This window comes from Lampetra fluviatilis, chromosome 27 (genome assembly GCF_964198595.1).
Source record: "Lampetra fluviatilis chromosome 27, kcLamFluv1.1, whole genome shotgun sequence".
Classification (NCBI taxonomy): Eukaryota; Metazoa; Chordata; class Hyperoartia; order Petromyzontiformes; family Petromyzontidae; genus Lampetra; species Lampetra fluviatilis.
The window spans coordinates 11724233-11744014 of NC_136301.1; the positions used below are offsets into that span (position 1 = coordinate 11724233).

General features: G+C 49.2%; 2 protein-coding genes across 3 annotated transcripts in view; both read left to right on the forward strand.

Annotated features, from left to right (window-relative positions):
* The first annotated feature begins 1220 nt into the window (after positions 1–1220).
* On the forward strand, positions 1221–8884 carry CHMP3 (charged multivesicular body protein 3). Of its 2 annotated transcripts, XM_078869239.1 has the most exons (7): positions 1222–1456; positions 2734–2816; positions 3361–3421; positions 4274–4453; positions 6180–6301; positions 6460–6574; positions 7580–8884. In XM_078869239.1, exons 3-7 carry the CDS (start codon positions 3394–3396, stop codon positions 7717–7719), a joined length of 585 nt encoding a protein of 194 aa, XP_078725365.1. In that variant the 5' UTR covers positions 1222–1456; positions 2734–2816; positions 3361–3393; the 3' UTR covers positions 7720–8884. The 2 variants fall into 2 exon arrangements, with proteins under 2 accessions (XP_078725363.1, XP_078725365.1); XM_078869237.1 differs by lacking the exon at positions 2734–2816 and having other exon boundaries at positions 1221–1456.
* Positions 8885–16389: 7505 nt separating this feature from the next.
* The window catches only part of KDM3A (lysine demethylase 3A), a 59971-nt gene continuing 56578 nt past the window's right edge, over positions 16390–19782 (forward strand). The window contains exon 1 of the mRNA XM_078869241.1: positions 16390–16683. The gene's annotated coding sequence lies outside the window, so the exon portion shown is untranslated. The remainder of the gene's footprint in view (positions 16684–19782) is intronic.

Consider the following 19782-nt stretch of genomic DNA (forward strand, 5'->3'; position numbering starts at 1 on the left):
TCACCCCCGAGAACTCGAGTACAGTAACGCCGGCTAGCCAGTTTGCGTATGACTTCACGCCCGAGAACTCGATGACAGTAAGGGGCCGTCCGTAAATGACGTCACGCACCTAGGGGGGGGGGGTCAGATATTTATGACGATATGTGACGAGAGGGGGTTTGAGAAATGTGACGTCACATCAAAATGCGCAACTTTAAATAGACAACACGTTCTACTTAATTAAAAATACTTTTTAATAAATGTTTTCTCCTACATCAGAGTGCAGCGCCACATTAAATACGCACTACAATGACAATAGTTCAAAGCGATTTGAAGCATGTTTTATTTTGGGGGGGGGGGGGGCAGAGCTTTGTGACGTCACATTTGAGGGGGGGTCTGACTTTTTGTGACGCCGTGTGACGAAGGGGGGGGGGTCAAAAATCGTCCAAAATCGCGTGACGTCATTTATGGACGGCCCCTAACGCCGGCTAGCCAGTTTGCGTGATGACGTCACCGCGAACACATCATCGCGTCGCTCACGTCGCGACGTTCCGCACCTCCCGATGAGCAACGGTCGCTCGGCGTCGGGCGACGAAAGAAGTCCAATACCAACAACCGCCATTCGCCACTAAGTGACGGTGACGTCACCACGGCGTCTGTGCCAGGCTAGGTGCACTATGAGGCCACGTGAAGTGTCAAATGCTCGCTGGGGACAGACCCAGCAGGTGCCATGGGTTGGCTGACTGGGATGACCACTGGTAGACGCACCACAAGCCGTGCCCCCTACTGTGCCAACTACGGCGGAAACACCAAAATAAGTCCGTGCTAGAAAGAAGTCCCAACCGTACTGCAACATACGTGACGTCTTTTTTCGGTAAAGTCACGTAGGTAAATTTTTTTTTTAATCTTTATACAGTAAATTTAGCTGACGGTCCCACCTGAAGACGGGGACTTGTGTTGCCTCCGAAACGTCGTGATTTAATTTACCGAAAGAACCAAAGAATAATTCCTGCAGTCACGAAAGCTCCAGATGAAGTTTAATTTAGTAACTTTTCATTTATTATTATTTTATTATTATTTTACCTACGTGACTTTACCGAAAAAACCTAAGAGTATGAACCCTTGCAGTCACGAAAGCTTCAAATCTAGAATACATGACGTCCTTACGTGAAACACGCGTGACGTCACGCGGCGCCGTGACGTCATCGCCGCCACATGAGACACGCGTGACGTCACCGCCGCCGCTACGTGACGTCAACGACGCGTGCCCCGGAAGCGTCCGCAGCTGTTGACAATCGGGCGGCGGTCTTGATTAGTTTTGACTAAAATCAACGATCGTGTTCATCCCGATTATCAAAAACAACGTTTGACTATTACCACGGTGGAATACCCTTAGCGTTCGCTCTCTCTATATATAGCTGCCGAAGAAACCATGGGGCTGTTTGGCAAGAGTTCGGATAAACCTCCCAGGGAGATGGTGAGGCCGTGTGGCGAGTCCCGCGGTTTACAAGCGTCGATGCACACTGGAGGTGTTTTTATTTTGGAGTGATTAGGGGTTATATTGCGGATATATAAACGTGTAATTTACCCCTCTGTTTAGGATCGAAACAGGAGGATTTCTCCACAACTATGGATGTCGCCTGATGCTGTGGTTTTTTTCTTATTACCCGCGTATCGTCACTAAAGTTGTAAATGCCGTAGTGGGTTTATGCTCCAACACAACCGAATGTGAGCGTGACAAACCTTACTAATTGGCTGTGGCGGGTTTAACGACGCATTTATATTTACGCGATCTAACCCAAACAAACTTACGGATAATATTGGTCGCGAACGTCTACGTGTTATACAAGTGTTGACGTTAACTGGCCGCGTTTATTGAGTGTTTTTGGAGTTAATTCACTTCGGACCGCTGACCAAATGTTTATTGGAGCTACACGCTTAGGCGTAATGTGTTTGGGGGGAGGATACTTTACATTTTCTCTTCGGCTGTGAATTATAGCAATCTCGTGACGCCATCAGCAGCCATAAATTGTCCGCTGATGGATGAAGGCTTCAACCAAGCGGTCTTGCAAATATTTATATCCGTCACTCCAAGTAGCATCTTAGCCGCACGCATCGGGTACTCGAGGGGAGGATGTTTTACATATCTGGCCTCTCACGCTGACATAAGCCACTGGGGTGTGTGTTTATGTGTGTGGTGTTTATGTGTCTTGGTGTTTGTGTCTGGGTGTGTGTGGGTGTTTGTGTGTCTGGGTGTTTGTGTGTCTGGGTGTTCATGTGTCTGGGTGTTTATGTGTCTGGGTGTTTATGTTGTGGGGAGCGGTAGTGTATCGGTTAGCGCGCTGCGCTACGAAGCTAGCGACCCGGGTTCGATTCCCGATCACGGCCAACACCGGTGACGATTATCTGAACCGGTCCCGGGCCTCCCCTAGGTCGACTCGGCCTCAAATGAGTACCTGGTGCAGTGTGTAAACATCGTCACTAGGGAGACAAAGGCGGTCGGGCGTGGTGTTGGCCACCCACCCCCTCGTGTGCCGTGCCGGCCTTCATAGGTGCTCGCTAACAGCACTTGCCCCTATAGTCTGTTAAGGCTACACGGGGGATCTTTGGGGAGCGGTGGCGCCCTGCACTACGAACCCGGCGACTCGGGATCGATTCCCGCTCACAACAAACACCAGTGACGATTATCTGAACCCTTCTTGGGCCTTCCCTAGGTCGACTCGGCCTAAAATGAGTACCTGGTGCGGTGTGTAGACATGACCACTGGAGAGACGAAGGCGGCCGGGTGTGGTGTTGGCCACCCACCACCCCCTCGTGTGCCGTTCCGGCCTTCATAGGTATTCGCTAACAGCACTTTGTTTATGAACACGTTTTTCCCGTCCCATGCTGTAGCCTATTTTCGGTGGAGTGACGGTGGATCTCTTCGGCTTTGTACGTGATTTTTTTTTTATCCTGATGAGTTAGAGTGCGTTCTGAACATGTCCCAAACAGTATGTAGGTTCTATACTGCGTGTTCAGGTTGTAAGTGCTTCATCGCAAACAACACTTGCCCCAACAATCTGTTAAGGGCCATACGGGGGATCTTTATTCATGTTGTAGCGCGTGTTGCTTATAGTATAATATTTGACATTTTGCTTCATGTGCTGGGGAGATTTTTTTCAGAAACTGGAGAATCCCGTGGAGAAAAATGTCGGACATCTTAGCGAACGACACCCCAATACAACCCGAAAAACACATTGGGAGAGCTTCACAGCACAGTCGCGGAAGCCCACGCAGTAGCATCTGTGTGTGGGCTTTATGGGCGATCTCTGCATTTGCATCTGTTAGCCAGTAAATGTCTGCACAAGTTGAACGCCCGATCAATGTTTGTGTGCCGGACAGGTGAACGAGTGGTCCACGCAACTCCGCAAAGAGATGCGAGGCATCGACAGGCAGATACGCAGTGAGATTCCCGCACGCACAGACTCGCGCACATTGCTAGAGATAAAAAAAGCTATAAACATTTTTTTATTTGACCAGGTAAGGTCCACTGAGCTATGTAGCTCTCTTTCAGAAGCGACCTAGCCACAAACGATAGCTCAATGTAGTGGCTTGTCACGTGGAAATTTAAAGCAGCCAAATACACGCGACCATGGGGAGAACATGCAAACTCTAAATATACAGCAAGCATCAGGGTCGGGATCAAACCCACGACATCCTATAAACCAGGCGAGGTAGTTAACATCTTGCCACAGTGGCGCCACGGTGACCAATACAGTCAACTTTCAATTATTCTGTGGATATACCATGCTTGCAAATAAATAAAATGTTTACATGAGCACGCTGGTTTAATTATTATCTGCTCCTCACTCATCGTGGGTTAGCGACTCACATGGGTGCCACAGTGGTGAGATGTTAACTACCTCTCCTGTATAAAGGAGGTTGTGGGTTTAATCCCGACTCTGACGCCTGTATATTTGGAGTTTGCATGTTATCCCTGTGGTCACGTGGATTTTTCTCCCGGTCCGCTGGTTTTTTCCCTCCACATTTAGAATGAACATGAGTTTAGAGTATTTCACTGCTAGAAATTTCCGGATGACAAGCCACTTCGTTGAGCTTTCATTTGTGCCAAGTCGCTTCTGAAAAAGAGCTACATAGCTCAGTGGGCCTTGCCTGGTAAAATAAAAAAAGAATGGTAATAGTAATTATCCGCTCCACACTCATCGTGGGTCAGCGACTCACATGCCCACGTGACCTAGAATAACTTAAGGAACCAGTAAACACGGTGGGACACGTTCTCTGTGCGCGTGCCCAGGCATCCAGCGCGAGGAAGATAAGGTGAAGCGCTCCCTGAAGGATGCCGCCAAGAAGAATGAGCGCGAGGTCTGCGTCATCCTGGCCAAGGAGCTGATCCGCTCGCGCCGCGCCATCTCCAAGCTGCACGCCTCCAAGGCTCAGATGAACAGCGTCATCATGACCATGAAGAACCAGCTGTGTGCGTGACTGAGTGTGTCTTTGTGCCTGTGGCTGTGTGTGTGCGGGGATCGGTGACAGTAGCGCTGTGTGACTGTGTGTATGGAGTTGCCGATGACTGGTTCCAGTAGTGTAAAGATCGGCCTCTGTGGAGGAGGCTTATGAAGGATGCTCTTGGGCAGTTGGAGGCAGTTGCCCTCCAACAACCACGGAGGGTGAAGGAACGATGTTCACAACAACGACCGGAGTGCTGGTTGGCTAAAACACAGCAATTTGGCACAGTAGGAAGCACAGGTGGTCCATCTTCCAGTCATCTCAGTCAACCCATAACACCTGGGTCTGTCCCATGATTTTTTGCCTGCGAACCTTCGACGCATCACGTGGCCTGGCACAAGTGCCGTGGTGACGTCACCACCACTTATTGGCGAACATCGGAAAACAAAGGCACGCTAGGCGTGGACCTGGCCACCCACCCCCTCGTCTGCCGTGACGGCCGTCATAGGTGCTTGCGAACAGCACTAGCCCTAACAGCCTGTAAAGGCTATACGTGTGTACTTTGTGGTGATGTGTGTGCTGTATGTGCACTGTGTGGTGCTATGTAAAAGTACAGATACAATGGGAGGCTGATCGATGCCCGGGTGCGGTCAAGGGATGGCTCCCTATTGCTCAACCACGTTATGTATGCCGATGATCTGGTAATTGCTGCTCACTCAGAGGAGGAGTTGGAGGCGCTGCTGCTGAACCCGGAGCTTGCCACCAAGAGGTGGGGCCTGACCATCAGCCCCACCAAAACTAAGCACCTGCCTGGGTATTTTGTACCATCGGACACTACACCCCCCACAACTCCCAATTGGTAATAGGGCAGTTGTGGAGAGAATGGAGAGTTTCCCACACCTTGGCATTATGCTCATGACCGGCTCCGGTTTAACAGCAGAGGTCTCCGAATCAGTCAAGCGGCATTATCTTTTCATCGGTTGCATAACGCTGTGTGGAAGCTACCTCGTCTATCATTCCGCACGAAGCTTCGGGTCTTCTCCGCCACGGTCATTCCCTCCCTTCTCTACGCTCGCGAAACGTGGACCCGCCTAATGGAACATCTTTGCCGGTTAACCAGGCTGGATTGTGTGAGGAGCTCACAAATCCTTGAAAGATGTGGACAAAGTCCCATCGGTGAGCTCCTCCGGCAGGCAAGGCTGCGTTGGCTGGGTCATGTAGCCCGCATGCCCAGCCACCGCATGCCTAAACAGCTTTTGTTCGGCTGGATCGAGGGGGCTAAACGGGCACGACACGGGCTAGAGAAGAGATGGAGTGATGTGGTACAGGAGGACGTTGAGCTGTGTCGACTTGCCGATGACTGGTACCAGTGGTGTCAATATCGGCCTCTGTGGAGGAGGCTCGTGAAGGACGCTGCTGGGCAGTTGGAGGCAGTCGCCCTCCAACAACAACGGAGGGCGGAGGAGCGATGCTCACAACAATGAGCAGAGCGCCGGGTGGCTAAAGCACAGCAAGTTGGCACAGTAGGGGGCACAGATGGTGCATCAGCCATTCGTCTCAGTCGACCTGTGGCATCTGGGTCTGCCCCGTGACCTGCCAGCGGGCATTCGACACTTCACGTGGCCTCAAGGTGCACATAGCCTGGCACAAGCGTCGTGGTGACGTCACCGCGAATGGCGGTTGTTGTTGTTGCTATGTAAAAGGCTATACAGGGGATATTTATCTTGTAAGACTGTGTGGCTGTATTTGTGCAGCGCTCCAGAAGATGTCGGGAGCTCTGCAACGGAGCACCGAGGTGATGAAAGCCATGCAGAGCCTGGTTCGCGTTCCCGAGATCCAGGCAGCCATGCGAGAGCTCTCCAAGGAGATGATGAAGGTGGTGCCTCATTCACCATCAGCACTGTGGTGACCACGATTAGCATAATCATTGTGACCAATGGCTGTATCATTTCCATCACCAGCACTGTCATTATTACCATTGCCGTTGTCCTCATTTCAGCCTTGATGGATGTGGATGGGCTGATGTTCCTGCAGGCTGGTATTATTGAGGAGATGATGGACGACACGTTTGAGGGAATGGAGGACCAAGATGATCTGGAGGAGGAAGCCGATGCCGAGATTGACAAGATCCTTTACGAAGTGACGGCTGGTACGTACGTGTCTGTGTGTGCGTATTGGTGTGTACGTGCTGTGAGAAGGCCTGCTTACGATACATGGGACTATCCAGACTGGATTGTGTCCATAGCTCACAGGTCTTTGAAAAATCTGGACATAATCCCATAAGTGAGCCCTTCCTGCAGGCGAGGAGGCTGCATTGGCTGGGTCATGGAGCCCACAGGCCCAGCCACCGCATGCTCAAGGAACTTTTGTTTGGCCGGATAGAGGGAACTAAATGGACACGGTACGAGATAATGAATAAATGGGCTTACGTGATATAGGGGGATTTGGAGCTGGTTGGACTTGCCGATGACTGGTACTTGCAGTGTCAATGTCGACATCTGTAAAGGAGGCTAATGATGGATGCTACTGTGTACAACAATGGAGGGCGGCAGAGCTATGCTCACAATCGGATTACCAGGTGGCTAATATACAGAAAGCTCACAATCTTTATTTAGACTGGAGGAATCCGATGAGCTATGAATGTCTTTTTCACGGGTGTGGTGTTGGTGTTGGTCACCCACCCTCCTGTGTGCCGTTGCTAGCCTTCATAGCTACTCACTAACCGCTCTTGTCCCAGCAGTCTGTTAAAGGTTAAACGGGGGATTTTTTTTTGTGTACATACCTGTGTGTGTGTGTGTAGGAGCGGTAGTGCAGTGGTTAGCATGCTGTGCTACGAACTCGGTGACCAGAGCTCGATTCCCGCTCACGTCCAACGCCAGTGATGATTATATTATCTGAACAAGTCCTGGGCCTCCCCTATATCGACTCGGCCTCCTAAAATGAGTACCTAGTGTGATGTGTATACATCGCCACTATGCAGACAAAGGCGGCCAGGTGTGGTGCTGGCCACCTACCCCCTCTTCACTGTGCCGGCCTTCGTAGGTACTCGCCAACAGTCTGATAAGGCCATTAGCATGGTTGGCTACGTCGAGTGCGAAAGAAGTTCAACATACATGCATCCAAGGCTATACCGGGGAGATCTTTGTCTTTTTAGGAGCGCTGGGCAAGGCCCCTGGGAAGGTGATGGACGCGCTGCCCGAGAAGCCCGGGGCGAGCAGCGTGGCTACCGCGAGCGGCGAGGATGAGGAAGGCGTGGAGGGGATGCAGGCCCGGCTGCAAGCACTGCGCAGCTAGAGCGCACCGCACCATCACCCCACAACACCACGCACGCATAGCAACACGCCACGCCACATGAACAGCAACCCGACACACGCATAACTACTTGCCATGCATGCTCATCACTCCATTCTGACTATCGTCATAATCACACCTCTGATTAGCACGGTTGGCTACGTACAATGCGAAAGAAGTTCAACAGACATACTTAAAATTTACATCTTACACGGACATCATCACCAACACACGCCATGCGCAAAAACAAAAACCACAACACAAATGCGTAACAGTAAACCGCACCACACATCATGCCTTACTAAATTATACACGGACATAACACCAATTGCCCCTTCTCCAAGGATAATCCTGTCAGAATAACGGTCGTAATACGTACGCAACACTTGTGTGTATAAGACTTTGGCGGTCTGTGTAATATTTGCCTGTGGTATTTTCTTTATGGGTTAGGGAATTCAGGTCAAATTTAGGCAGTTACGGCGTAAGGTTTAGTTTAGGGGCTACAGGTAACATCGTGATTAAGGTTCAGGACTAAGGGTTAAGTTTAGCATCAAGCTTTTTTTAGGTAAATTGAAAAGTGGATTTAATTTTAAAAGTTAGCTTATACTTCATGTAAGGGTTAGGTAGTCTGGTATTGTATTTGAAGACTAAAAAGTTAGGCTTTTGTGAGCTTCTCGACATGCAGCCTTCACTTGTTAGGCGATTTTTGTTTAATCATTAACAGCTGCGAACTTGTCAGGCAGCCTCGAACACATAGTCTCGGTGTGTAACTATTAAGAGTTATTTGTTGTGTTTAAGTCTTATATTAAAACCTAGGTGGGTTGCTGTTATTGTACGCTTGTGTTTTGCGGTGAGTAAAGCTAAGATTGAAGGCATATCATTTTACTCTATTCCCCTCCACACACTGTCCTACCTCTCCCCATTTCATCTCACTCAACCCCCTTCCACTCACTCCTACTTCTCCCCTCTCATCTCTATTCCCCACCATGCAATTCCCTGCTCCAGCAACGAAGGAAGTGGGCTCTTTTTCCTCTGCTGTTCCTTTAGTCTGGAAACTCCCCTTACCCCATCCCTCTCTGCTATCAGGTCCCTGCCTCTATTTAAATTCACACTACAATTTCTGTCTCTGCCTGACTGCCTGTTTCTCAATAAACAAACATGCCCACTTTCTGTAGGTGTTGAGATGAGGTTGCATTTATACGCCATATAAATCCACAGAGTATTTTATTGTTTTTCGTGCAAAATGTTATAAACGTGTGGTTTAAGTTCGCAAATCAATCTGTGAAACTCAAATCATCGGAACATTATAAACATCTCTATCGACAGAAAAAAACATGGTCGCCCAGATAAAATAATGACCAATTTTGGAAAGATGTCAGATAGCGGGAGTCAAACTCAGGCTAATGTGTCTTGTCGCACTGCACTAACCACTTCAGGATATATACTGCACACCCTTATATACAATACACTTAATACCAAAATCACAATGCGCCCGATTTTGTATCATTCTAAGCATGGTTGCGCTTGGATAGGTGATGGCCTGTAATGCTGCACTGTAGGAAAGGGGGGGGGAGAGGAATTTGGTGCCGGCCCCCCACCTGGGTTTTCCTCGCTTGTCCGGTTCCTCCTCGCGTCTCCGTTGAGTCTTTCTCTGCGGGGCTACGTGTTGGTTCTGCAGAGGGCAGTGCACCAACATCGTTTGTACTGTTATGTTGCCCTGATTGTTGTGCCACGCATTCACTAACTTAGGTCAAATAACCCCCCACACAACTCACAATGCGCGGGTGAATCTCGTCCAGCAGCGGATTGGCCAAGGAAGGTACGCACGTGTCACGTGATATCTTATATACTGGAAGGCCGCTACGTTTGAAAAATGGCGGAATACAAAGTGTTTCGTTTTGCTCATTTCATGTGTTGGCGGGGCTAGAGCCAGTGGTGGATATTCCATTGGCTGGGGCCAGTCGGGTTCATAAAACGGCACAGGTTAGCGTCTCGCAAAGTGGTACTTCATGTTATGTACGCTGAAGTGATTCGTTATGCGAGCCCCACGTGTTTAACTGTTTTACTATTTGAGTTCATGATTTCATGTCAACCAGTTGTGGGAAACAATAGAAAAGACGCTGTCGCCTCAACAGACCTGGTTTTCACCTGAGGACGGCTACTTGCGTCGTGGCCGAAACGTCGTGAGAATTATTGTATTATGTTTTATTTTTATTATTTTATTACTTCCCTTCTACGTGACTTTACCGAAAGAACCAAGAAAATAGAAAAGTAGATTCCTAGCGCAACCCACGCGCTGCCTGTAGGGGGCGGTACAGCAGGTCGGTGATGGGTTCGTAGCTTCTCGGGTAATTTTGGGCGAATATGGCGATACTGATTTTAGTTCCGCGATAATCCTATCGTCCGTTATGCAACGACAGAACGTAGCATTAACATTTTCTTACATATTTTCTCTCCTGACAATCTGAAATGACAACACGATATTGAAGTTGGAAGTAAATAGCCATTCGGTTCAATTAAAGTTTTACTTTGTGGAACAAAATGAGAGTAATTGGCGGCATTGCAAATATATTCCTCGACGTCAGTTGAAGTTGCAGATACTTTTAGATTGTAACCTTGCAATGGTTAAAATACTTACGGCAGTCTTGACTACACTACAGTTGAATTAATTGTAAGCAATCTTAATTTGTAATGGGAAGGCACAGCAAAGCGCAAAATGCAAGACAGTACAAAATGGGGATATGAGATTTCCGATTTATGGGAAAGTAAAAATGGCAATATATCATGACATGTGACATAGTATAGTGATAATTAAAATCGTGGCAACTCGAGTTTTACAACAACACCTACCGTAAGCTAAAATGATCCGCGATGGAATTGGTGCTCGCCAAAACGTCCCAATGCTGAAATAAATACCTGTAAATTACTCCATTGGCATCACACACCGCCGAAACATACCCCCCCCCCTACTCTCGCGAAACACTTGGCAGGACCCTCGTGAGAAATAGTCTTGAGACTCTCACTTTGCCGGTTAAACAAGCTCAATGATAGTGATAATAATAGATACCTGCTAGAATAGCTTAGTGTAAAACGGTAGTGCATGAACGCATGATTATAGAGTTGCCAGTGAAAATGCAGTTCACGCAAACACATAAATGTTGCATCTTTAGCATTTCTGGAAAATCTATTATGACTTTCATGTTTTTACGTTGCCATAAAATACAAATGTCACGTTCGTGTTTCCGTTTAATGCGTTTCAATTGCGCACCGCGTTCGCCTCGTACGAACTCTAAATGAAGCTTAAAGGATAAAACTACTGCAGGATCAAAGCAGATGATTTGGTTATGCCACTGCGTTGGCAGCGATACATACGCACAATTGTATGTACTGTACGCATGGTTGAACTTCTTTCGCATCGTACGTTGCCAACTGCGGTAATTGGAGGTGAGAATTAACGACATCTGCACACTCGTCAAACTGCACTGGCAATAACAGCATTAAAACATTTAATCGGCGACATGGAGAAGGGCCGTTGCCCGAAACGTCAGTATCAAAAGCCACTGTCAAGTTACAGCGGAGTCTGCTGTTTGCGGGAGTGACGTCAGCGCAGCGCTTTAATGACGTTCCCGACCTTGACTCTTGAAACCGTTTTGCCGTTGTCATTAACAAAGCTTTAAAACTTGTATTGAACAATTACCCAGGGTACAGTCTGGGTATTTTTCTTTTGTCATCTGAAAATTAAGATACGTGTATATAGCATACCTGTCAACCCATACGGTTTACCCGTATCCTTGTCCAGGGAAATTGAGTTTTCAGGTCCATACGGCATACAGCCGTTTCAATACGGGCAAAAAAATTATAGTGTTTCTCCCTTGTGATGGGAATTTGTAGGATGAACGTTGATATTTATAAGGGCACGGGGTAACCAATAATCTCTGAATTGGTCTGTAATAAGGTAGGCACTGATAATGGGTTGACATGTATGATATAGGGTATATATGTTGGATGTATTTGCTTGATTCCAACTCGCGATCAGTATTTCCTGCAGAGCTCTCAATGCTGGATGAGGGCCTCCCCACGCTATCGCCGTACATCGCGTTTCAGTGTCGCTACCATCCACCTTGCTGTAAAATGATAATCTAATTTTATCCTGGAGAAATCCGATGAGCAATGAAGCTCTTGTTCACGTGTCCAATAGGGGCGGGTCAGAGAGTTACAACAACAAACAATACAACAAAACGATAGGAGCGCAAAGTATAGGAAAGGTAAGCTAACCGCTAAAAATAAATACACAAAATAGATAAAATATGTCAGTTCAAATTGCGTACATGTAATGGGTTCGACACTATTAACACAACACCAACGTGAACACTATACATAAGGTGGTGACCACCGTTCCTAATCTCACTAATACTCGGGGAACACTACACAGCGTGACCAAGGCAGGTGACGGCTGCTTTGTCACGAACGACAATCGGAGACTTGAGGACTTCTCATGGCTTCATCCCGGAGTACAACAGCCCAGCTCCCAGTTCACACCCCGCTTATTACCGTTCCGGCGTTGCCGGCTCCGCCCCAGGCCACGCCCCCCTTCTCGATTCTTCGGGAAGGTCCGGGCCCCCAACCACGTGACTCCCAAGCTTCCCCCTGGGGCCCCTGGCCCCCTTTTATCCGGTCACGTGTCCTATTGGGTTCACGCGGAGTGCCACGGCCTGACACGACCCCCGTGATACCCGCCTACAGCCCCCATAGCGAGCCGACACGGTAGTGACGTCATATGTCCCGACGCTCATACAGTACCGACATAGTAGCTACATCATCTGTCACAACATAAGTACACCAATTCCCAATCTTGGGGGAGGCAGCAAAACAACAGCAAAATAGAGTCCCAGACCACACCAAGACAACAACACAGACCCTCAATAATGCACGCAAACTGACCTAATCGCTCCATATCCACGGTGGTCATCCTCTCACATCATCAAGAGGCAATGGCGTGATCGGTAAAATAACGACTACCTTCTAAACCAGCGGTGGAAACTCCACATTCCCTATGGAAAGGGGATAGAGCATTCATCGGAATTTTACACCGCACCTCCGATTAGCACGGTTGGCTACGTACAGTGCGAAATAAGTTCAACATACATACACATACCTGTCAACCCATTAATAGCCTACATTATTACAGACCAAATCACACCTTATTACTCACCCTGTGCCAATGGCGGAGCCAGGATTTTCAGGTAGGGGGGGCAACCCCTCCAGCAATGAAAAATGATAGTTGTTAGTAAGGACTTGTCCCTTACATTTTATTCGACGCGTGTGCGGCGATGTCTCAGCCATCGATCGAGGGTCGAATTCGAACCGTGTGATTGGCATCGTGTGGGGGCTCCTCCGCCCCTTCTCGCCGGGTTGCCGTCGATCGAGTGATCGGCCTCCCCGCACCAGCGTCCTATCTGAAGGACATGGCTAGTGACTGGCTCCCCACCGCCTGGAGTTATCCCGCACACTCCCCACGTACACCACCACTAATGCGGAGGTGGCTGCGTGCACGCGCATGCCCGAGGATTCACACCTTTGCTCGCCACGGCTCGCGCTAAAAATAGCCGTATGAATATGCACACGCCCCTCACCCCTCCTGTGGGTCGGCTTTAATCCGCTGTGCAAACACGCACGCAGGCACAGGCACGCGGGCAAAACGACGGCCGTATTGATGATAATATACGCGCGTACAACCGTTAATGCGATCATTGCTACTTAAACACACGCTGTGTAAACACGCACGCGAGCGTCAGCGATCGTTTATGATTGAATACACGCGCGCTTCAAATGCCTGGACGTACTCACACCACACCTACGCTCTCCCCATACACACAGAAATCATGCGGCGTCAGTGCTCTGTGATAAAGTTTATTAATAGCGTGTCTATAGCAAGCCCTGGGCGGTCCAGAGTAAATACCAAATGAGCAGTACCTAGCCTACCCCTATTCAATCCCTGAGTGTACTCTCCCCCTACTTCTCACCTTGCAGACGTACTCACGGGGTCGTACGGACGTGGTGGGTGTCGGAGGGACGACGGCTCGAGAGGTCTCTGCCTGGGGTCGGATTGTAGCGGCACTCGTCAGCATCGCTCGGACGCTGCGAGCGGCTGGGAGTCGGACCGGGTAGCTCAACCGCTCGAGGAGAACTGCTCAACGTTTTTTCTCTTCCCCCTGCCATTGTCCCCTCGGTCAGTCGGGCGCCGACCTTTCGATTTTAAACCGATACCCCGCCCTTACCTGGAACGATATCCTCCGGTGCGCCTTCACCCATTGTTTACGCACCCGCCCTCCCCACCCCCGCCACACCCGGTTTGGGCGGGGTGGCCGTCCCGCGGATGTCCAGCTTCAGTCGGCTCAGGAATTTCCCCCCCACCTATTCTTATGCACTGCTCCCTGAGCGTTTGCCCCTGAGGCCCTATTTCCCTGTGCTGTGAGTGTTCTCATTGCGGTTCGTTCGGTGAGCTTCTTCGTGCCCATACAATTTTAAGCTAATTCACTGGGGCCGCAATGCAATTCGGCCTGGGGGGGGGGGGTCGGCCAATCTCCTGGCACTGGGAAACCAGGGGACATCCCCACTAGGGGCCCCTCGGGTAAAAACCCATGGTACCAAGTGACCCCCCCACGAGACCCTACATGGGTGCATGTGTGTGCTTAGTGGGGGTGTGCGTGCGTTTTCGTGGAGGGGTGCGAGGTGATAGCAGCGCTATGTTATGCGAGCGTAAGCGGGGTTTCACTGCTCGGCTCTGGGCCAATCATACGGCCCGGGGTATTGGGGCGGGGCCCAGTATGGGGGCGTATGTGAAGGTCCGCCGCTCACCTCCGGTCCAATCGGATGTGAGGAGAGCAGGCGCGGAACCTAAGGGCGGAGCCAGCGGGGAGCTATGCGGAGGTCGGGATCTGGAAGGTTCGGTGAAGGGCGTGGTGAGAGGGTGGAGACAGGATCACGTGGTGAAGGGAATATAGGTGGGATCCGGAAGAGGCTCCGGGTCAGTTGGTGGAGTCACGGAGCAGGACCACGTTGGGTGGCCGAAGGGTACCCGCGCCATCAGCCACGTGGCTGGAGACGCTTCGAGCACACCGTCAGCCAACGGTGTGCGGGAGCGGGGAGCGGTGCGATGGACGGAAGGCGCGCGCGGGGCACATGCGAGGAGCAGCCGGTCCGCTGTCGGGACCAGCGGAGTGCGAGCGTCAAACGAGAATAAAGAGAGAGAGACGGAGACCCAGCAGTGTGTCGGCGAAGTCCTTTATTACAATTCGGCCTAGGGGGGGGGGGGGGTCGGCCAAACTCCTGGAACTGGGAAACCATGGGACATCCCCACTCGGGGCCCCTCGGGTAAAAACCCATGGTACCAAGTGACCCCCCCACGAGACCCTACGTGGGTGCATGTGTGTGCTTAGTGGGGGTGTGCGTGCGTTCTCGTGGAGGGGTGCGAGGGGATAGCAGCGCTGGCGGAGTTGCTCCGTTGCTGTGGCACCACAATCGCACTCGCTGAAGGTGAATGCCTTCAGGGAAGTCGTGTACTGTATACGCAACAGCACACAATTCTGAGTCACTTATAACTGCTTTGCCGTTACTTATTGCCAATTATGGACTCAGACTATTGTCCTATCATCTCATAGAGTCTCTGGTACATAATAATATGCTACACAGTGGCAGTGGGGGGTCGCAAAATGCCGATTTATCTCCATAGATATAAAAGGCAAAGTTGTGAATATGTGTGTCTGTTCAAAATGTTTAGCGTACTTCCCGACATGCAACAAACGAGCAACTGGTGTGGTGTGTGAACATCGCCTCTGGGGAGACCAAGGCGGCCGGGCGTGGTGGATCCAAGTCCCGGGCGAAGCCGGGTAGTACAGCTAGTCACTAATAAACCCCAATGATCTGATCGAAATTAGGGATTTCGATCAGATCATTAAGGGAGGGGGGGCACGTGCCACCCCACCCCCACTAGCTCCGCCAGTGCCCCGTGCCCTTATAAATCTCAACGTTCATTCTACAAAGTCCCATCACAAGGGAGAAACACAAACAATAGACAAAATTAGTTTTTTTCCCCGTATTGAAACGGCTGTACACCGTATGCACCTGAAAACTCAATTTCCATGTACAAGAATACGGGTTAAACCGTATGGGTTGGCAGGTATGCATACACCACAAGCACTACTAAACAAACTCATAACTATGTTATCGGCCCATTTGTGTGCGAAAGACGGAGCGAAAATAAGCCCTCAGCATTCACATCATATGCGCAGAAATGTATTTTAATGACGTCACTTGGACGTGACCGTTCCATCCGCCCGTCCCTCCAGCGAGCAAAACTTGTTCCTCATCGAGAATGATTGGGTTTCACTTTAACAACGCTCAGAACCACTCTGCGTTCCACCAACTTGCACTGGCCAGCGTTAGTGGTGAAGCATAGCCAACATAATTGACACGCTTGCTCGAATAGCATTTATTTTTTAAGTGCTGCGCCCTAATGAGGTTTATAACAAAAAAAAACCGAGGCTGGGGTTGGACTACTTGCTGTCGGCGCAAGGCGACAAACACACGAGGTCCGAAAAGCGAGTGTGGGCGGGGCCGGTGGCGGTGTGACGCGGCCTCCGGGCCGTGTGAGCCGCCCCCACCCCCACAGCGCCCGCCTCGTCACTCCGAGAGCGCGGAGGGATACGCGCTCGCACGCCCGTCGCCTTTTGTTCACGGCTGAGTCCGGCGGCGGTGGCGCGCCACGCTGGGCTAGCGCGGCTCTGTCCATTCCCGCCACTTTTATAATTTTCCGCCAAAGGTATCCACAATTCTTCACCGTTTTCGTTACTACCGTCACGACGACGCTCGCGTGGGGGTGGTTTCCATCACGCTCTGAGAGTCCCGGGGCAACCGGGAGACCCCCCGCCACCACCCCCCTACCCACCATCTCCATCCGCCGCCGAGGTGAGTACGCCTCGCCTGACGGGGACAGGCCGACGTGATCTAGCCATTGTGGTCCGCATTTTGTTGTGTGGTGTCGTCTTGACTCGGAAGGTTGGTTTTGCTTCTGGCTGGGAGAAGTTCTCGTTGCCCGGTAGTTGTGACCCGCGGGTTGTAATGGCGACCGGGTAGGGGGGTAGGGGGGTAGGGTGAGGAAGGTGGTGGTGGTGAGGCGTTTGTGTCTGAGGTGGCCCGCATGGATGTCCATACGGATGGATTACGGTGGGGGTAGTTAATGTTTCACGCAGGGCTTGTGTGTGTGCTATACAAGTGTAAACAATTACAAACTACTCGAGTCAACTATTGCATTGTGGTGCGAATTCACCGGCATTTAATAACCAAACCACAGCACCACCACTAAGCCCCACTGTCGCGATCTCAACTCGCGTATCGCCACCACAACTTGAAGCGCAGCAATTGCCTTCTAAGTGCGAATTGACTACAACTCCATTAACACTGCTCAAACCACAACAGCGATAGCCGATGAGCACAAATTAAATCACAGCGGCATCCACAACAGCGCCACCAAGCACAACTCCAAAAACACAACCACAATCACAACTTGAACCGTAACGAGGCACTCCCGTAGTTTAAATCTCAACATCGACCACAACACGACAAGCAACTACCACAACACCGTGGCGAGATGTTAACTTCCTCGCCTGATCTACAGGAGGTCATAGGTTCGATCCTGACCCTGACGCCTGCTGCTGTATATTTGGAGTTTGCGTGTCACTCCGTGATGAGATGTTAACTTCCTCGCCTGGTATACAGGAGGTCATGGGTTCGATCCTGACCCTGACGCCTCCTGCTGTATATTTGGAGTTTGCGTGTCTCCGTGGTCGCGTGGATTTCCCCCCGGGTTTTCCCTCATTTAGAATCAACATCACGCGTTTAGACTATTTGGCTTTAATCAGTTTCCACGTGATAATTCACTTAGTTGAACTATCATTTGTGGCCTGGTCGCTTCTAAAAAAGAGCTACATAGCTCAGTGGGCCTTACCTTGTGAAATACAAAAAAATTGAAATATAACTACCGTTAACCACAAAACCCCACCATCAACCATTACACCACCTCCAAACGCAACACCACCACCTCCAAACGCAACACCACCACCTCAAGCCAACCATCAGCACCACTATCGACAATCACCACAACATAATACCACCGAACATAACAACTACCAAATCGGTAAACTATCACAATGTTGACGATATTAGAAAAATGCAACTACAGTACACCGGTGTTAAGATATCGTTCAAGTGTCCACTTGGAACTTTCCACTTTATTTACGCTACACGAACTCACGTTACTATCCAGACCTCAACATTGACATTTGAACCTTATGGCGGCACCCCGGGGTCCCATAAGCCCCCGGCTCTCACATAAACATTATAATGTAAACAAAAACTTTGCTGTTTTTCGCCAATGGGTTTGAAGGATGGTGGCAAGTGTTGTCTTGTTAAACTATGCCTTTATAACTGAAAACTACTTGCCTGCAGTACCTCTATTTTTTAATACACTATCGAAAAACTACATAAAATAAGTAATATTTAAAAATACTTTTTTTTTTAAACACGCTTTTACTAGTAATGGCAGAACTCCACGACTCCAGGAAGTGGCCCCGAAGCTTGCCATAACGAAAGTGACTGGTGATTTGCAGCCAACGTGAGTTTAGCGTGGACAATTAGACCCAAGCCGAGACATACGATATAAAAAAAAGATCGCTTAAAAATAAATATTTTTTTATGATAGAATATAGTATTGTCATCAGTATGACATACGTATATCAAGTTTGCAGTCGATACGACATTGGGAAGTGGGTTAAAATTGAGTTACAAGATTTGAGGATACAACAACAGAGTTGAGGATACAACAGACAGTTGAGGATACAACAGACAGTGAGTTAATTAAAAGCGTGTAAAAAGCGTGTAAAATAATGTTTTAAAATATGTGTTTTTATGATAGAATATAGTATTGTCATCAGTATGACATAAGTATACCAAGTTTGCAGTCGATAGCACATTGGGAAGTGGGTAATAATTGAGTTACAAGATTTGAGGATACAACAGACAGAGTGAGTTAAATAAAAGCGTGAATAATACGCGTTCTTAATGCGCTGTTCATATTGCAAGAAGCGTTTATACCAATGTTTCTCTACAGAGTGGTGGGTCGCCGCTCCTCTTATCCGCATTGATATGAGCAGTATGTGGTGACTGGCTTAGCCGTAAACAAAACCTATTTGCACAGATGCATATGGACAAGATCAATATCAACCTGGAGGAATTAACGGTGCAACGCATCTCATCTGTTAAATATCTGCAGGTATAGGATTGTCATCGATTTATCCTGGCTGCAGATATTGGTAGGTCACAAATAATAATGAAGAGAAGAGAGCCGTTTCACTGTATTATGCATACCGTAATGACAAATAAAGGACTTAAGTCGTGTAGGCAGTTTGAGCAGCTTGAGCAGCTTTGGATAAGACTCATGATACTGCCCATACCCGAACATGGAGTGCATTCGCTTGTTCAGCTATTCTGCACAATCGTCCTTGCTGTGCTTGGACATGACAACAGAATGATCCGCGCCAGGTGGGTCGCGGCGTTTGTGTGCGGTGGGACGGAGTCGCCATAAATTAATTAATTAGGATTTTGACTTACGTTTATTTGGGACCCCGGGGTCCCGCCGTAAGGTTCATTTAGCTCCTGAACATTATTGCTGCCATACGCAATAATCGAAAGTCCCCAATGTGTTAAATGCAGCACTTTGTAGAGTGTCTCCAACTATAAATCAATACTTTGACTTGTGTTTGCTTTGAAGTAAGGTAATTGGCCAAAGTTTGAGAAAAGTGTGTACCGTAGTCTTATATTATCAGACAGTGCAATGATGGAGGTTGTAAGTCCCCCCCCCCATTTTTACACGTACCAAAACCTATATGACCACCACAACACCATAAACACTCATAAAAACAAAGCCACTAAAACTCACCACCATTCACAGCCACTTTACAAACACATTTTTATTTAATCGGCCAAACATCTCACCCAATTGCAGCACCC